The sequence below is a fragment of the Symphalangus syndactylus genome, chromosome 14, assembly GCF_028878055.3.
Source record: "Symphalangus syndactylus isolate Jambi chromosome 14, NHGRI_mSymSyn1-v2.1_pri, whole genome shotgun sequence".
Taxonomy (NCBI): Eukaryota; Metazoa; Chordata; class Mammalia; order Primates; family Hylobatidae; genus Symphalangus; species Symphalangus syndactylus.
This window is the reverse complement of record NC_072436.2, coordinates 55,129,619-55,145,077: the sequence shown is the minus strand read 5'-3', so window position 1 is coordinate 55,145,077 and position 15,459 is coordinate 55,129,619. Positions and strand designations below refer to the sequence as shown.

The 15,459-nt window shown below is 49.0% G+C and overlaps 1 protein-coding gene and 1 pseudogene across 1 annotated transcript; one reads left to right on the top strand and one right to left on the bottom strand.

Annotated features, from left to right (window-relative positions):
* Positions 1-150: 150 nt before the first annotated feature.
* LOC129462972 (zinc finger and BTB domain-containing protein 45-like) lies at positions 151-11,929 on the top strand (annotated as a pseudogene).
* Positions 11,930-12,133: 204 nt separating this feature from the next.
* LOC134731320 (uncharacterized) lies at positions 12,134-14,751 on the bottom strand. The gene is made up of 3 exons (XM_063617047.1): positions 14,285-14,751; positions 14,025-14,058; positions 12,134-13,098 (listed from the first exon to the last, which is right to left on the bottom strand). The coding sequence occupies exons 1-3, from the start codon at positions 14,749-14,751 to the stop codon at positions 12,394-12,396; spliced, it is 1,206 nt and encodes a 401-aa protein (XP_063473117.1). The 3' UTR covers positions 12,134-12,393.
* Between the last annotated feature and the right edge of the window lie 708 nt (positions 14,752-15,459).

The following is a 15,459-nucleotide window of genomic DNA, read 5'->3' as shown; positions in this document are numbered from 1 at the left end:
AGCCTAACTTGTCTGGAGACAGTTGGGGAAACTGAGACCCCAAGCAGGGAGGTATGGCTCTGAGAGATTATTCTCATTAACCTGGAACATTTTTGCAAGCTGTTAGGTATAGGAAGTCTGTCACAGGTAAGAGGAATGCTTTTTGAGAGCATGAGAGACAGCAGGGTTGTGACAATATTGAAGCACCACTGTGCAGATTCACCAATTGCCACCACCGGGAGCCCCCTGAGAGCCATTGCAGATGCACAGCCCTCCCCTGCAACCCCTGGACCTCCCCATGGTCTGGCACCTAAAGGGTTATGTCTCATGGCAGGAATCAGGGCCCTCAGGATGCCCTGCCCACTCCAAGGTCTGCCTCTGCTCTGATTGGTCACTGACATTCAGATTGTCACCCAAATATAAGGACGTTAGCAGAAAGACTCATTCAATACAAGTGGACTCAGACATACATAGGAATTGAGTTGCAAAAAGCCCCTTTTGTTTCTTTTATTTTATTTTGGAAAAAAATTTTATTGTGAAAATTCACATATATATATAGAAAAAAATTCAATCAATGCAAAAGGATAGACAATGAACAAATGAATTCCCCTTCCACTCCAGATCGCCACCCCAGATCCAGACCTCCTGAGCCCACTTCCCCATCTCATCACAGATCCAGACCTCCTGAGCCCACTTCCCCCATCTCATCACAGATCCAGACCTCCTGAGCCCACTTCCCCATCTCATCACAGATCCAGATCTCCTGAGCCCACTTCCCCATCTCATCACAGATCCAGACCTCCTGAGCCCACTTCCCCCATCTCATCACAGATCCAGACCTCCTGATCCCAGTTTCCTGATCTCATCACCAGTGATTTCTTGGGCTCTGCATTAGTTTTCTATTGCTGCTGCAACAAACACCTACAGACTCAGTGGCTTCCATTTCTGTCTTTCTTACAGTTCTGGTTGCCAAAAGTCCTAAGAGGATCTCACCGGGCTAAAGTCAAGGTGCTGGCGGGGCTATGTCCCTTCTGGAGGCTCAAGGGAAGAATCGGGTCCCTGCCTTTTCTAGCTTCTAGGGGCTCCAGCTTCTAGGTTTGTGGCTTCCTTCCTCCATCCTCAAAGCCAGCAACAGCAGGTGAAGTCCTCGCCCATCGTGCATCACTCACCCTTCTGCCTCCTTCAACTTTTTTTTTATATTTAGGGGGAACGAGTACAGGATTCTTACCTAGTCAAAAAGCTCCTTATAGAGAAGCTTGGAACTTTCAATACAGCTTTGCCTTTTTTGCCATTTTAATTTTCCATTTAATTTAAATGTATTCTCTCATTTGACCTTCATACTCTGTGGAGAAATATTTCTATTTCGGCTTGAATTGACAAGCTGTTTTCACACAGCCCCCACATCACCCAACCACCCAGCAGAGATCCTCATTCCCATGAAACAAATAAAGAAACTGAGGCCCAGGGAGGCTAAGAGTCCTGCCAGGATCATTCACCTTCCAAGGTAAGGAGCCAGTTCCAGACCTGGGTTTGTGCAGCTCCAAGCTCCCCTGTCTTTCTACAATGCTAGATTTAGACTATAGCAATCTAGCAACTGTGGCCACACAATGGTCAGGTTGGATTTAGATGATGTTCTCTATAAATCCATTCTCCTCTCCTGTGTAAGCAAGGCAAAGTACTCCAGGCCATGGGGAGTCCCTGAAGACTCGATGAACTGCAATGACCACATCAGGAGGTTGCAGGTTGACCAGAACTCACCGACACAGCAGGAGAGCAGCTTGGAGCCTGCAACCCAGCCAAGACCCAGTGCCTTGGATTGGGGGAGAAAACATGCAGCCATTCCTCTCTCTCTGCTGGCTAGAGGGGATTCTGGCTTTTCCTTTCCCTCTTCCTAATGTTGATGGTGGTTCTTTAAGGAAAGGGAGACGTGCACGGTGTGATCGGGCAGGAAGAGAAGAAAACGGAGGAGAAGAGGGGACTTTCCCATAGGCAGGCAGAAGAAAAGGCAGCTGTGTTGTGTGATGGACATGGATGCAGCGGTGTCCAATGTGGGGTCAGCCCTAGAGGAGAGACAGAGAGACAGAAAAGTGAGAGAGTCCTGACCCTTATGATTAACATGGGATCTGCCTGCAAATGCTGTTTAGGGCCATCGCCTCTTCCTGTACTGCTATTTTTGAGAGTGATGCTCCTGAGCCCCATGACCCAGTCAAATTTGATGTCCCCTTGAGCCAGATTCAGTGCTGGGAGTCCAGTGTGATCTGCCTGGATCTTGCTGCATTGAGAATAGGGCAGATCTTGATCCCAATACAGGGGCTAGATATGAACAGGCAACAGCTGGGTTTCTGAGTCAGAAAGACTTGGTTAATTGCTAGTTGCTAATTGCTTAGGCGAGTAATTTAATTTTGTTTAGTCAGGTTCCTCAGCTATAAAATGCAGATGACAATACTTATTCCTCCAGGTTGTGGGGAAAATGGAGATTCTAAGCACGATGTCCATTTCACAGAAAGATACCAATTTGGTGGCTTATTTTCCTTTCTACCTTCAGAAGTGGCTATCCCTGCCACCCAAACAGACCCTTGACTCTCAAGTGGATGGGGTCCCATTTGCACAGGGGGAGACCTCACAGCCTATGTGGAGTCTCTACTTACCACTTAGTGAGCATTGTATCCGCTCAGGGGCCTCTGTGGGCATCCGTCTCCTCTGCAGCATCTTTCCTCCCCACCGCTGGGTCTGCACATGACCCCCTCCTTGGGTTAGGCCTCTGATCAGTGATGACCTTGGTATGGTGGTGATGGTCAGTCTTGGCATCAAATGAGCCAGTTTATATCATCAGCTATTCAATAAAACACTAATCTAGGTGTCACCGTGAAAGTATTTTGTGACATTGTTATGTACATGTTGTTACAAATGTGCATGATGCATTTACTACAGTGTAGAATTTTGCCTGGGTGCCAGCCTGAAGTCTGTCCAACAGATCATAGCCATGTTAGTCCAACAGTCACAGGGGCCAATTGATTAAATTATTTTATCTCCCTTGAGAACTAAAAATAAAATCCGAAGCCCCCCGCCTGACTTAACAGACCCCCTGTTGGCCAACAGAACCTCAAATAAATCTTAAAATTCAATTGTTGGCCATGACAGGACAGGAGGTCAGACATACCTCCCTATACCTCCTTCCCTCTTATGGTTTAGACCCAACAACTGAACAGCATTAATGTTAAAATAGAGATCATAAGACTGACAGAACAGACTCTTTGTGGCAATAAGACCCCAAATTATAAACAGGACCTAGGGCCATGCCAGGCAAGGGTTAAGTCTTGTACCCTACTCTTAAAGAATAAACTAGATTCTAACTACCACATGGTTTTTATTTTTCTCTAGCAGCCAAGCAAGCACTGGCTGTGAGAGAAGCAAGATTAAAACAATTACAACTCATCCAGTTCACAGATGCTGAGTAACTGATCTCCTGCCCCATCAACCTTAACAACAGCTTTCACTGGACAAGGGACTGATTTCAGTAACTTTCTCCTGATAAGAGACCATCCTCCATGGATTGGTTCTGGCCAGTTTTAGAGGCTGTGCCTTTACAGAGGCTGAGTACCTTCATGTCCCTGCTTCACTTTTTGATGTGTAGGTCCTAATTAGAATACATTTAAGTGTCAAGTCTCCACCCCAGAATGAACATGCATGTTTATTGAATATGCAGGTGTTAGGACCTCTTTTATGAGTATTCTCATAAAATGATATAGCTTCTCTGATATCCTATTGAGTATGTATATGTATCCAACTCATTTGGCTCAAATTCCTGTCCTCTCCTTCCCTCCCTGGAAGTGCCTGCCTCTGGCCTTGGCTGTAGGCCACACTTCCCAGCCTGTCATAATGGCCACCTTGCAGGCTGCAAACCTTTATAAGAAATAAAGCTGCACTCCAGCCTGGGCGACAGAGCGAGACTCCGTCTCAAAAAAAAAAAAAAAAAAAAAAAAAAAAAGAAATAAAGCTCTCTTTTCTAAATTTATAAAATTGTGTGATTTTTCAGTTGATGCTCTTTCTACACACATACACACACACAATTTATACAGAAAGAAATCTGGAGAATGTATGTGGGAATGGATATTAAGTGTGTGGCACCATGGTGGAAGTAACATAAAGATGGATTAGGCTAAATTTATTAATGTTGGCCCACTAAACAGAGATTCTGGATTCAGGGTTGTAGGTCAAAGCTTTAGAAAGGGCTCCAAGGGTTGGTTTGATCGGTTACTTGGTTGGTTGCTTGCTTCATTGGTTGGTGCTTGCTTGCTTGCTTGCTTGGCTGTTTGCTTATTTGTTTGGTTACTTGGTTGGTTGGCTGAAACAGAATCAGAGTTTACCTAAGGTACATAAAGTTGAGATGCCACAACTTCCTTGGTTTATGTGTACAGGATGGTATGCAAAAACTCAGGGAGACTGGATTTATTATGTCAGACCTGCTCACTCACACTGGAGGGTCTACAGAACATACCTCTCACAACGATCATGAGAAAGAATATTGTGAGAGGAGCCCAGTATGCTGGAAGAGCTTTGAGCTTGTGCTCTCAGTAGGCAAAATGTTACAGCAGGAACTGCAGCCGCTGGACTGGGATCTTTAAATAAAATGAGGATAATTGAATCCTGGGGTGGCAGGGAACATGGGCTGTCCTTAATCACCAAAGATGAGGTGGGTGTGGTCACCACAGTGGAAAGCAATGTCAAAGCAGCAGTCGGAATGGTTTGACTCACGGAAACCCACGGCATTGTGTAGTCCATGGTATCCACAGGGAGAGCTAATGGGCTGTACCAAAGTCTTAGTTGTTCTTTAAAAAATGAAGAATTCTAGGTCAACTGAATAAAAGACTAACTCAAATTAATGAAACACAGATCTAAAACCCTCAATCAATTCCCAGACTTGAGCCAGTTCACAGGCCCACAACCCCTTAAGTGAAGGGGAGGCTGGGTGATCTTGGGGAAGTACACTGCTACATTGCCAAAAATTTACATTGTTAATCTTTTTCCCAGTCTTCCCCAAAGGGACCTACAGCCTTCCACCAGGATGACTGTGACTTAGAGAAAAGAAAATTCTCAGATATTTGGGGAATTACTGGACACTGACTCTGATTTGACAGGAATTTCCAGAGACCAAAATCATCACTGTGGTCCACCAGAGTAGGGACTTATGGAGGTTAGCTGGTGGATGGAGTGTGAGCTCATGTCTGTACCACAGTGGATCCAATGTGTCCCTGAACCCACCCTGCGGTTGGAATAGACACATACACAGCAACTTTCAGCATCCCTACGTTTGTTGTTTCACCTACGGACTGAGGACAAGTATGATAGGAAAACCCAATTATGAGCCACTAGGACTGGTTTCACCTAGTAAAAGAGTAAACCAAAAGCAAGAGTGCATTGAGTGCTACATAAATGCTCTCCAAAGGGTGGCCTTGGTAGAGAAGGATTTCAATAATCAAGCAGATAGGATGACCTGTTTTGTGGACACCACTCAGCCTCTTTCCCCAGCCACCCCTGTCATTGCTCAATGGGCTCATGAATACAGTGGCCATGGTGGCAGGGTCGGAGGTGATGCCTGGGCTCTGCAGCATGGACTTCCACTCCCAAGGTAACCTGGCTGTGGCTCTGAACCACCTCCATCATAGAAGAGGCAGTGTCTTGTTCTCACTGAAACAGACACTATGTATGAGAATTTCCCCTCCTACCCTCAATGTTTCTGTCACCACTGATAAATTGTACTTCATAAAAATCACACTACTGTCTAGACTTAGAGTGCCTTATCCACCCTCATGGTCTCCCACACCAATTGGCTCTCATCATCACTATTACCCCTAGTGACACACCAGCAAAATTTTCATTTCCTGTCCCTCAATCTTATGCTCTGCTGGTCTAGAAGTCTTGGTCCCAAAAGGAGGAATTCATCCCCCACAATACAAAGAAATGATTCTACTGAACTGGAAGTTAAGATAGTCCCTGTCCACTGAGCTCCTCATGCCTCTGAATAGACAGGCGAAGAAGGGAGCTACCGTGCTGGCAGAGGTGGTTGATCTTGACTGCCAAGGGTTAATTGCTTCTACTCCACAGAAGTAAGAAATAATACTTCTGGAATACATGGGATCTCCTAGGGTGTCTTCAGTGCTACCTACTACCATGCCCTGTGATTAATTTAATGGAAAACTACAACAACCCAATTCAGGCACAGCTGCCAATGGCCCAGTTCCTTCAGGAAGGAAAGTTTGGGTTATTGCCCCATATAAAGAATCAAGACCAACTGACTTGCTTGCTGAAAGCCAAGGGAATACAGAATGGGTAGTAGAAAAAGGTAGTTATAGTTACTAACTAGGAACATGTGACCAGATACAAAAATGAGGACAGTAATTGTTGTGACTTTGACAAGGGAGACAAGGCAATTGAATGGGGAGTGAATAGTCTTTTCAAAAATGTCCTGGGACAGATTGATGTCCACATGTACAGACTGAAGTTAGTCCCCTCCCTCACACCATTTATACAAGTTAACCCTAAATGGATCAAAAACCTAAACATAAGAGCCAAACGTTTAGTACACGTAGGAGAAAATATGGGACTGAGGCTTTGTGACCTTGGGTTAGGCAATGATTTTATAGATATCATACCAAAACCACAAGTATAATAGAAAATATAGATAAGCTGTACTTTATAAAATTCACAAACATTCGTGTATCAAAGTAGACTTTCAAGAAAATGAAAAAAATAATTACAATGTGAGATAAAATGTTTGCAAACCCTACATCTAAGAAGAGAATTGTATAAGAATATGTTTGGGCTGGGCGCGGCGGCTCACGCCTGTAATCCCAGCACTTTGGGAGAACAAGGTGGGTGGATTAGAGGTCAGGAGATTGAGACCATCCTGGCCAACATGGTGAAACCCCGTCTCTACTAAAAATACAAAAATTAGCCAGGTGTGGTGGTGCACGCCTGTAGTCCCAGCTACTCAGGAGGCTGAGGCAGGAGAATCACTTGAACCCACGACGCAGAGGTTGCAGTGAGCCAAGATCGTGCCACTGCACTCCAGCTTGGCAACAGAGCAAGACTCCGTCTCAAAAAATATATATATATGCATTTTTTTCACAAATATATATATATTTTACTATTGACATTCACAAGTCAATAGTAAAAAATAACGCAATGTTAAAATGGGGAGACAATCTGAATAGACATTTCTCCAAAGAAGATATACAAGCGGCCAATAAACACGAAAACATGCTCAATCTTATAACTCATTTAAACAATGCAAATCAAAACCAGTGAGAAAGCACTCCACACCCATCAGGAAGGCAATAACTAGAGAGACAGATAACAATAAGTGTTTGTGAGAATGTGTGGAAACTGGACCCCTCGACATTGCTGGCAGGAATATAAAATGATGCTGTCCTTTGAAAAGCAGTCTGGCACTTTGTCAAAAAGTGAAAGACGGAGTTGCCATATAACATAGCAATTGTACTCCTAGATCTGGAGAAATGAAATCATGTGAAAAACTTGTATGTGAATGCTCAGAGCAGCATTATTTAGAACAGCCAAAACGTGGAAACAACCTAAATCCCATAAACTGCAGAAGAGATAGATAAAATATGGTGTAGGTAAGTAACAGAATATAAGTCAAACATAAAAAGTAACAAGCTACTGATACATACCATGAACATAAATGAACCTTGCAAACTTTGATAGAAGCCAGTCACATAAGACCCAGTGTTGTGACTTCATTTATATGAATGTTCTAGAATAGGCAAATCCATAGACTGAAAGTGATTACGGATTTCCTAGGGCGGGGCAGATCAGGGAAATGGGCAGTGGCTGCTGATGGGTACGTGGTTTCTTCTGGGTGATGAATGTTCTAAAACGATGGTGATGGATACACAACTCTGTGAATATACACAAACCCCTTGCATGGTACACTTGAAATAGATGGGCTGGATAGCATGTAAATTATATCTCAATAAAACTGTATAAAAATAAAGAGAAGCGCCCGGAAGTGCTGCCTTGGGGTGAGAAGGCGGCCACGGCCGGGCCTGGTGCCTGAAGAGGAGTCGGAGTCGGCGGCTGCAGAGGCTGTGCGCCACATACACCTGCAGAACTTCTCACGCTCTCTGCTTGAGACCCTCAATGGGCAGAAGCTGGGTGGGCACTTCTGCGACGTGACTGTGTGCATTCGTGAAGCTTCGCTGCGTGCGCACCGCTGCGTGCTGGCAATCGGCTCGCCCTCCTTCCAAGACAAGCTGCTGCTCGGCCACTCTGAGATCCGTGTGGCTTCGGTGGTGCCCGTGCAGACGGTGCGACAGCTAGTCGAGTTCCTGTACAGCGGTTCGCTCGTTGTGGCACAGAGTGAAGCCCTGCAGGTACTCATGGCTGCGTCGGTGCTTCGCATAGACAGTTATCGACGAATGCACGCAGATTATCGCACGCGCTCGAGCCCCGAGCACCTCTGCACCCGCGCCCCTGCCCACCCCTGTGCCCCTGCCACTCGCACCTGAGCAGCTGCGTCACCGCCTGCGCCACCGCCTGCGCCACCTGCTGGCTGCGCACCCCCGGGGCACCCCGGTGCCGCGCACAGCGGTAAGCAGCGCCAGCCCGCGCGTTTGCAGCTGCCTGCGCCCCCGACACCTGCCAAAGCCGAGGGGCTTGGTGCCTACCCCTCACTGTCCGCGGCCCCTGACGACCGAGGTGACAACGATGACGAGGAAGCTGACGATGAGACCGATGGCGAGGACGGCGAAGGTGGCGGCCCGGGAGAGAGCCAAGCACCTCCTTCCTTCCCAGACTCTGCTGCCGGCTTCCTCACTGCTGCTGCTGACAGCTCGTGCGAGGAGTTCCCTGCACCCACTGGCCTCTCTGACTACAGTGGTGTGGGAGGGATTTTCTTCCGGGATCTGGGGCAGCTGAGGACGTATTTCCAGACAGCTCTGTAACCGCTTGGCACGACAAGGATGGCGCTGTCCCCGAAGGCTGTCCCACCGAGACCCCTGTCCAGCCTGACCGCATACTGGCTGGACCCCGCCCGCCTGGCATGAATACCCCAGGGCCGCCCGTCGCACTCTTCCCCTTTCACTTGGGTGCTCCCGAACCACCCGCACCACCCCCTTCAGCACCATCTGGGCCAGCCCCTGCGCCCCCACCCGCCTTCTACCCCACACTCCAGCCCGAGGCAGCCCCCGGCACTCAGCTGTGGGAGGCCCCGGCTCCCTCTGCTGCTCCCACCACGGCCCCCTCAGGCACCTCTGCTCGCACTCCAGGTGCCGAGCCACTTGCCTATGAGTGCGGCCACTGTCGCAAGACGTTCAGCTCAAAGAAAAACTACACCAAGCACACGTTCATCCACTCGGGGGAGAGGCCGCACCAGTGCGCCGTGTGCTGGCGATCCTTCTCGCTGCGCGACTGCCTGCTCAAGCACATGGTCACGCACACCTGCGTGCACGCCTTCCAGTGCGTGGTCTGCGCCAAGCCCTTCACGCAGAAGAGTTCGCTCAATATGCACATGCGCACTCACCGGCCCGAGCGCGCGCCCTTCCCCCGTCTACTGCAAGGTCTTCTCTCACTACGCGCTGCTGGAGCACCACCTGGCCGCGCACCCCGCGCCCTGATGGGGCTGGGGCCTGGTCTCGCCCACTGTGGATCCGCAACCTCCCGCACAGGCTGCCACGCCCGCTTTCCCGCCAGTAGGCCACGCTGCCTCCTGAGCGCAAGTCCTCTTTCTCCCTTCACCCCTTTCTCCATACGCCCAAGTCCGCCTTACTCCTCTCCTCCATGTACTTGAACCTTCCAGGTGGTGCTGGGCTGGGGCTGGGCCTGGGCCTGGGACTGGTTAGGGATCAGACCACCTCTGAGAGCTAGACCATTTCCAGCCTAAACCGGGCGCTCAGGCCCTTGGACCCGGCCCAAGATTTGACTCCGGTTCTCGCCGCGCCCTCTCCTGGGGCTGGGGTGGGGACTGAGGCCGCTCTCCTGCTCCAGTGTCCGGCTGGGCAAGGTCCCTGGCTCCGTACCCAAGCCATCACTCCCTCATGGGGCACCTAAGGAGGCTCAAGTGGACCCATCATATATGGGGGCTGGTCCTCGGGACCCTCACTCTAATAAAGGACTGTAGGCCATGGTGCCTAAACAATAAATAAATAAATAGAAGCTGTAGTTCACAGCCCCCATGGGGCCTAAACAAACAAACAAACAAACAAATAAATAAATAAATAAAAGCTCTAGTTCATAGTCCCCTTGTGTTAGGTGTAGTCCTATGACAAGCTTTTGCCAAAGGGAGACAATGGACTAACATGAGCCACTTCCAGAGCTGGCCCACAAAAGCCTCCAGTGCCTTTCTCACACTCTCCCCTTCTACCGATAGATGCAGGTGGGAGGAGGTCCCAGAGATGACGGAGGCACCTGATGGTGGAAAGATTCTGGGTTCCTGCATGGCCACGCAGAGGGGAGCAGCCTCTACCCTGAACGCCCGGCCAGCAACCTCTGGTGGGCCCAAAATATAATGTGAAGTCAATGAAATCTGAGGGAGTCATCTGATACTTCAGCACACGTAACTAATGTATCTGCTTAAAAACTTGGCCGGGCGCCCCGTCTGGGAAGTGAGGAGCGCCTCTGCCCAGCCGCCCCATCTGGGAAGTGAGGTGCGCCTCTGCCCGGCCGCCCCGTCTGGGAAGTGAGGAGTGCCTCTGCGCGGCCGCCCCTTCTGGGAAGTGAGGAGCGCTTCTGCCCGGCTGCCCCGTCTGGGAGGTCTACCACAGAGGCCAGAAGCAATGTGGGGGCTGGATGTGGTGGCTCATGCCTGTAGTCCCAGTACTCTGGGAGGCCGAGGTGGGTTGATCACTTGAGGCTAGGAGTTCGAGACCAGCCTGGCCAACATGGTGAAACATATGAAAAATACAACTGACAAATCAACCAACCAACCAAGCGACAACAAAACAGGTCTACCCTGGAGTCATACTCTAATTTTTTCTATTTTCCTCCATTTCTGATCCTTTACCCCACTTTCTTTATCTTCCTCTTCCTTCTCCTTCTTCTTTGTCAAATAGAGGATTGAGTTATTATCATTGATCCATAAAAGTCCCTCTCTCATTTATTTTCTTTAATTCCCACCCCCCATTTCTATTCCCCATCTTCCCATGTGCAACCTTCCTAATATGTTTGATATGCATCTTTTTGTTTGTATGTACTTTTAGAAAATGTTTATTGTTTTGTGTGCAAAAAAAAAATAAAAAAAAAAAAACTTGGCCAGGGCCAGGCGCAGTGGCTCATGCCTGTAATCGCAGCAATTTGAGAGGCCAAGGCAGGTGGATCACTTGAGGTCAGGAGTTCAAGACCAGCTTGGCCAACATGGTGAAACCCCATCTCTACTAAAAATACAAAAAAGTAGCCAAGTGTGGTGGTGGGCGCCCATAATCCAAGCTACTCGGGAGGCTGAGGCAGGAGAATTGCTTAAGCTCAGGAGGCGGAGGTTGCAGTGAGCCTTGATCGTGCCACTGCACTCCAGCCTGGACAACAGAGCGAGACTCTATCTCAAAAGAAAAAAACAAAGAAAAAAAGAAAAAAAACTTGACCAGGGGCAGTGGCCCACGCCTGTAATTCCAGCACTTCGGGAGGCTGAGAATGGTGGATCACCTGAGGTCAGGAGTTCGAGGCCAGCCTGGTCAACATTGCAAAACCCCATCTCTACTGAAAATACAAAAATTAGCTGGGCGTGGTGGCAAGCGCCTCTAATCCCAGCTACTTAGGAGGCTGAGACAGGAAAATCACTTGAACCTTGGAGGTGGAGGTTGCAGTGAGCTGAGATCGCACCGCTGCACTCCAGCCTGGGCAACAAGAGTGAAACTCCATCTCAAAAATAAATAAAATAAGTAAAAATTTAATCACACTGTTAGCTAAGTATTTTTCTAGACATTTAAACCCATTTAAACCCAGCCATTTTGTCTCAGAAAACTTTGTTCTTATGCAATGTTTGATTCTGTGCTAAATAAAACATTTAAATCAGAATTATGCCAATCTTTAAATCTTTTTGCTAACACAGTATTTTCCAGGGCATTTTTTTTTTTTTGTATTTTTTTTTTAAACCAGCTGACAGGCACTTGTTTATTTCCCCAGAAGGAGGCAGAATGGGGTCCTTGGGGAGTCTCTGTACCAGCCTGGTGCCCTGGACAGGCAGATCTCACTTCCAGAAGAGCACATTCCAGAAAAGCAGCCAGCAAGGGTAGAAGCCCAGGGACAGCAGTGGGAAGAACAGGGTGCCTTAGGTGTGGTGCTCCAGCACACCCTGTGCCAGCGCTGCCAGAAAGAGCTACCGGCCCTCAGCCAGTGACAGTGGTGCCTCCTGTAGCTCCCGCCACAGGAATGGGCTGCCAAGGAGCATGGCTGCCAGGCTTGTCAACACCAGCAGGGCAGCATAGAGGGTCCAGGGCCCAAAGGCTCAGCGAGCACGGCAGCAGCACCATAGCAGCGGCCAGCAGGAAATCCAGTCAGAAGTTGGTGAGGGCGATGCAGCCCAGCTGCAGTACTAGGTAGATCAGGGCTACCAGCTTCAGAGCCATCCAGCCCCTGTCTGGGACCTGTGTGCTTACCACCCTGTGCTGGGGGAGGGGCGACACTAGGGCCAGGGGCCCCCCTGAGCTTCTCAAGGCCCACTCCGGCCTCATGCAGCTGCATCCACAGTTGCAAAGCCTTGAAACCAAGGACCAGGAGCAAGAAGCTGGTGGCAGGCATGTAGAGGCCGATGGAGGAGAAGCAGGACAGGGTGGGGAGCAGGTAGAGGAAGAACGGCTGGTGCAGGTGCTCCAGGAGGTGGTTGAGCTTGCAGAACATGCCCTCCAAAGCCTTGCCCACTGCCACCAGGTCATACTTGTACTGGCGGAAGCTATTGATGCGACACAGGGTTAGGGCCTCCACATGGTAGCGCAGGAAGAGGCCATGGGAGGCCTGCCGCAAAATCATGAGCAGCAGTGTCTGCAGGCCCTGCAGCGGTTCGTCCAACAACGTCCAGTCCTGGGGCTGCAGCTTACCCTGAAGCGTGCACAGCAGGCCCACTTTCTGGCAGAAGGTCTGGAAGAGATTGAGCAGGTCAAGGTTAGGCAGCTGCCCACGGCAAATTTTATTCAGACATGTTAAAACCTTGATCCGTTTTATAAAAATAAAGGATAGAAATCCAATTCTAACTCATCCACTTTATTTATTTATTTATTTTTATACAGAGTCTTGCTCTGTCACCCAGGCTGGAGTGCAGTGGCATCATCTCGGCTCTCTGCAACCTCCACCTCCTGGGTTCAAGCCATTCTCCTGCCTCAGCCTCCTGAGTAGCTGGTATTACAGGCATGCCTCACCCATGCCTGGCTACTTTTTGTATGTTGGCCAGGTGGGTCTTGAACTCCTGGCCTCAAGTGATCCACCTGCCTCGGCCTGCCAAAGTGCTGGAATTACAGATGTGAGCCACCATGCCCAGCCTCTAGCTCATTGACTCTTATTTTTAATTCACCAAAACTATTTTATCAGGATTATTTATTTTTTATTTAAATGACTCTATTTTGGGCCACATCAAAATTAACTGACTACAGATTCTGCTATCGTAAGTTTTCTTTAGGGATCAGTACTTCTTTAAGTCAACTTTTCAGGATCAAATTAAACACAACAAAATATTTTCCAAAATATTTTTCTTCCAACAATTTTTAGTCATAATAAGTTGTACCACATAAAGTTTTAACCATTATCCATTTTGTGTGGATTACTTGTATTATTAATCTTCACTATGAGAATTGAAATATCTCTAGTCAAAATGGTGGGGTCAAACCATTCTACTTTTTTAGTTTAGAGATTTAAATTAGTCTTAGCTTTTAGGAACATGCTGCTTGCCTAGAAGTCTCCATAAACCCCTGTGCCGGCCTTGCCCCATGGATGAAACAGAAGAGGATTTTTCTCAGAGCTCCTTACAAGTTACAGGCAGGTGGAAGCCAACACATCACTTCCTATCATCCTGCTTAGGCACTGAAAGCAGCCTTCCTACTCACACATCCTGGCTGAGAGCCATGACTGTTTCTCTCTCTTCAATAAACACATACCAAGAAAAGAGAGTCTGTTGTAGACAAATAAATTCCCAATTTATCTAAGGGTAACTCAATTCCTCCCCTTCATCTTGCAGTTCAGTGTAGGGAGACAACGCTGGGCTTCACCCAGGATTTTCATACTTCCCTGTTTCTTAAGAACAGAAGGCTCGGTTTTATCCTGGGCAGCAATTTGCCAAAAAGGCTACCACTCCTAACTAACCTACCTTGTAGCTAAGGTGACCAGAACAAGTCCAAGCTGACTGGGCATGAGCAGAGGCACTGCGAGGGGCTCGCAGGGGCTGTCTGCCTGGAACTCACACAGCTGAGCAGGCCTTGGTCCTTCCTTCTCTCCTCTTCCTAGCTCTGAAGCACAGCCCTCTGGGGTCCAGAGACAGCACTGAGGACAGAAGTCAGCTACTGAGACTCTGGGACAGCAGGACAGGTGCTGGCTGATGGCCATGGGGACAGCCTGGGTCAGCATGGAGAGCCACCTCCAGAGTTCTTTAACAGTAGAAAGAAAGCACTCTCTCTTGTCTATGCCACAACTGTTCTGAACTTTCTGCTCTGTGTAGACAAATCTAACCCCAGCTGAGGCACTCACTTTTCCCTGAATCTCTGTGAGCTGGGACCAGTCCTGCCCTTCCCTGGGACACACGCTCCTGCAAGAGGCAGGGGTGTAGGCGACCGGCATGATTGTAAAGACCTGGGGTTCTCGCCAGTCCCACATCCATGGCCACTTCTTATAGTCACAGCGGCTCAGTTTCCCCTTGGGAAACTACTCCGTTCCCCCAAGTCCATGTGGTTAAGTAAGGTTGGCTTACTTTCTGGTTGCAGGAGACAGGAACCAGGGGACACGTGGGACGCGCGCTGGAGGAACCATTGGTGCCATGCAATGTGATGTGCAGTGTGGCTCTGGTGCACCTGCCGCCTGGGGCCCATGCAGACCCTGTGTGTATGTGTGGCCATGGGCATGAGGCCCAGGCATCCCCTTCAAGGTTCACGCGTGTCCACTCATGAGAAGGCCCAAGGGTACCCCAGAGCACATCCCACTCACCCACCAGGTATGGAGGGAGCCAGACAGGTCCACACTGAGGCTTCCATATGCAGTTCCAGTCCAACCCCTCATTAGACACTTGGGAAACCCAGGCCCAGAGAGAGGAGGGGCTGGCCCAGGACACAGGACATGGGCAGAGTCCAGTTACCATCTCCTAGGCCAGGGCTGAACCATAGCCCATGGGGTTGGCTTTGGGAATCGGAGCCCCTAAAATCCTGCAGACCCCAACTTACTTTTCCCAGGAGAGGCTGTTTCCTCTCAGCATCCCCACAGGTGCATACCCACAGGCACACACAAGCTGACATCACAGGGGGTGACTAAGGGTAGGATGGGAGGAGAAGCGGA

Excerpts from the sequence above, each read along its gene's own strand:
- LOC134731320 (XM_063617047.1), bottom strand. The coding sequence starts at position 14,751 with ATGCCGGTCGCCTACACCCCTGCCTCTTGCAGGAGCGTGTGTCCCAGG. Across the intron at positions 14,059-14,284 it reads CTGGTCACCTTAGCTACAAG|AGAGAGAAACAGTCATGGCT; the intron begins GTAGGTTAGTTA and ends TGTTTATTGAAG. Across the intron at positions 13,099-14,024 it reads ATGGCTCTCAGCCAGGATGT|CTGCCTAACCTTGACCTGCT; the intron begins GTGAGTAGGAAG and ends TGCCGTGGGCAG.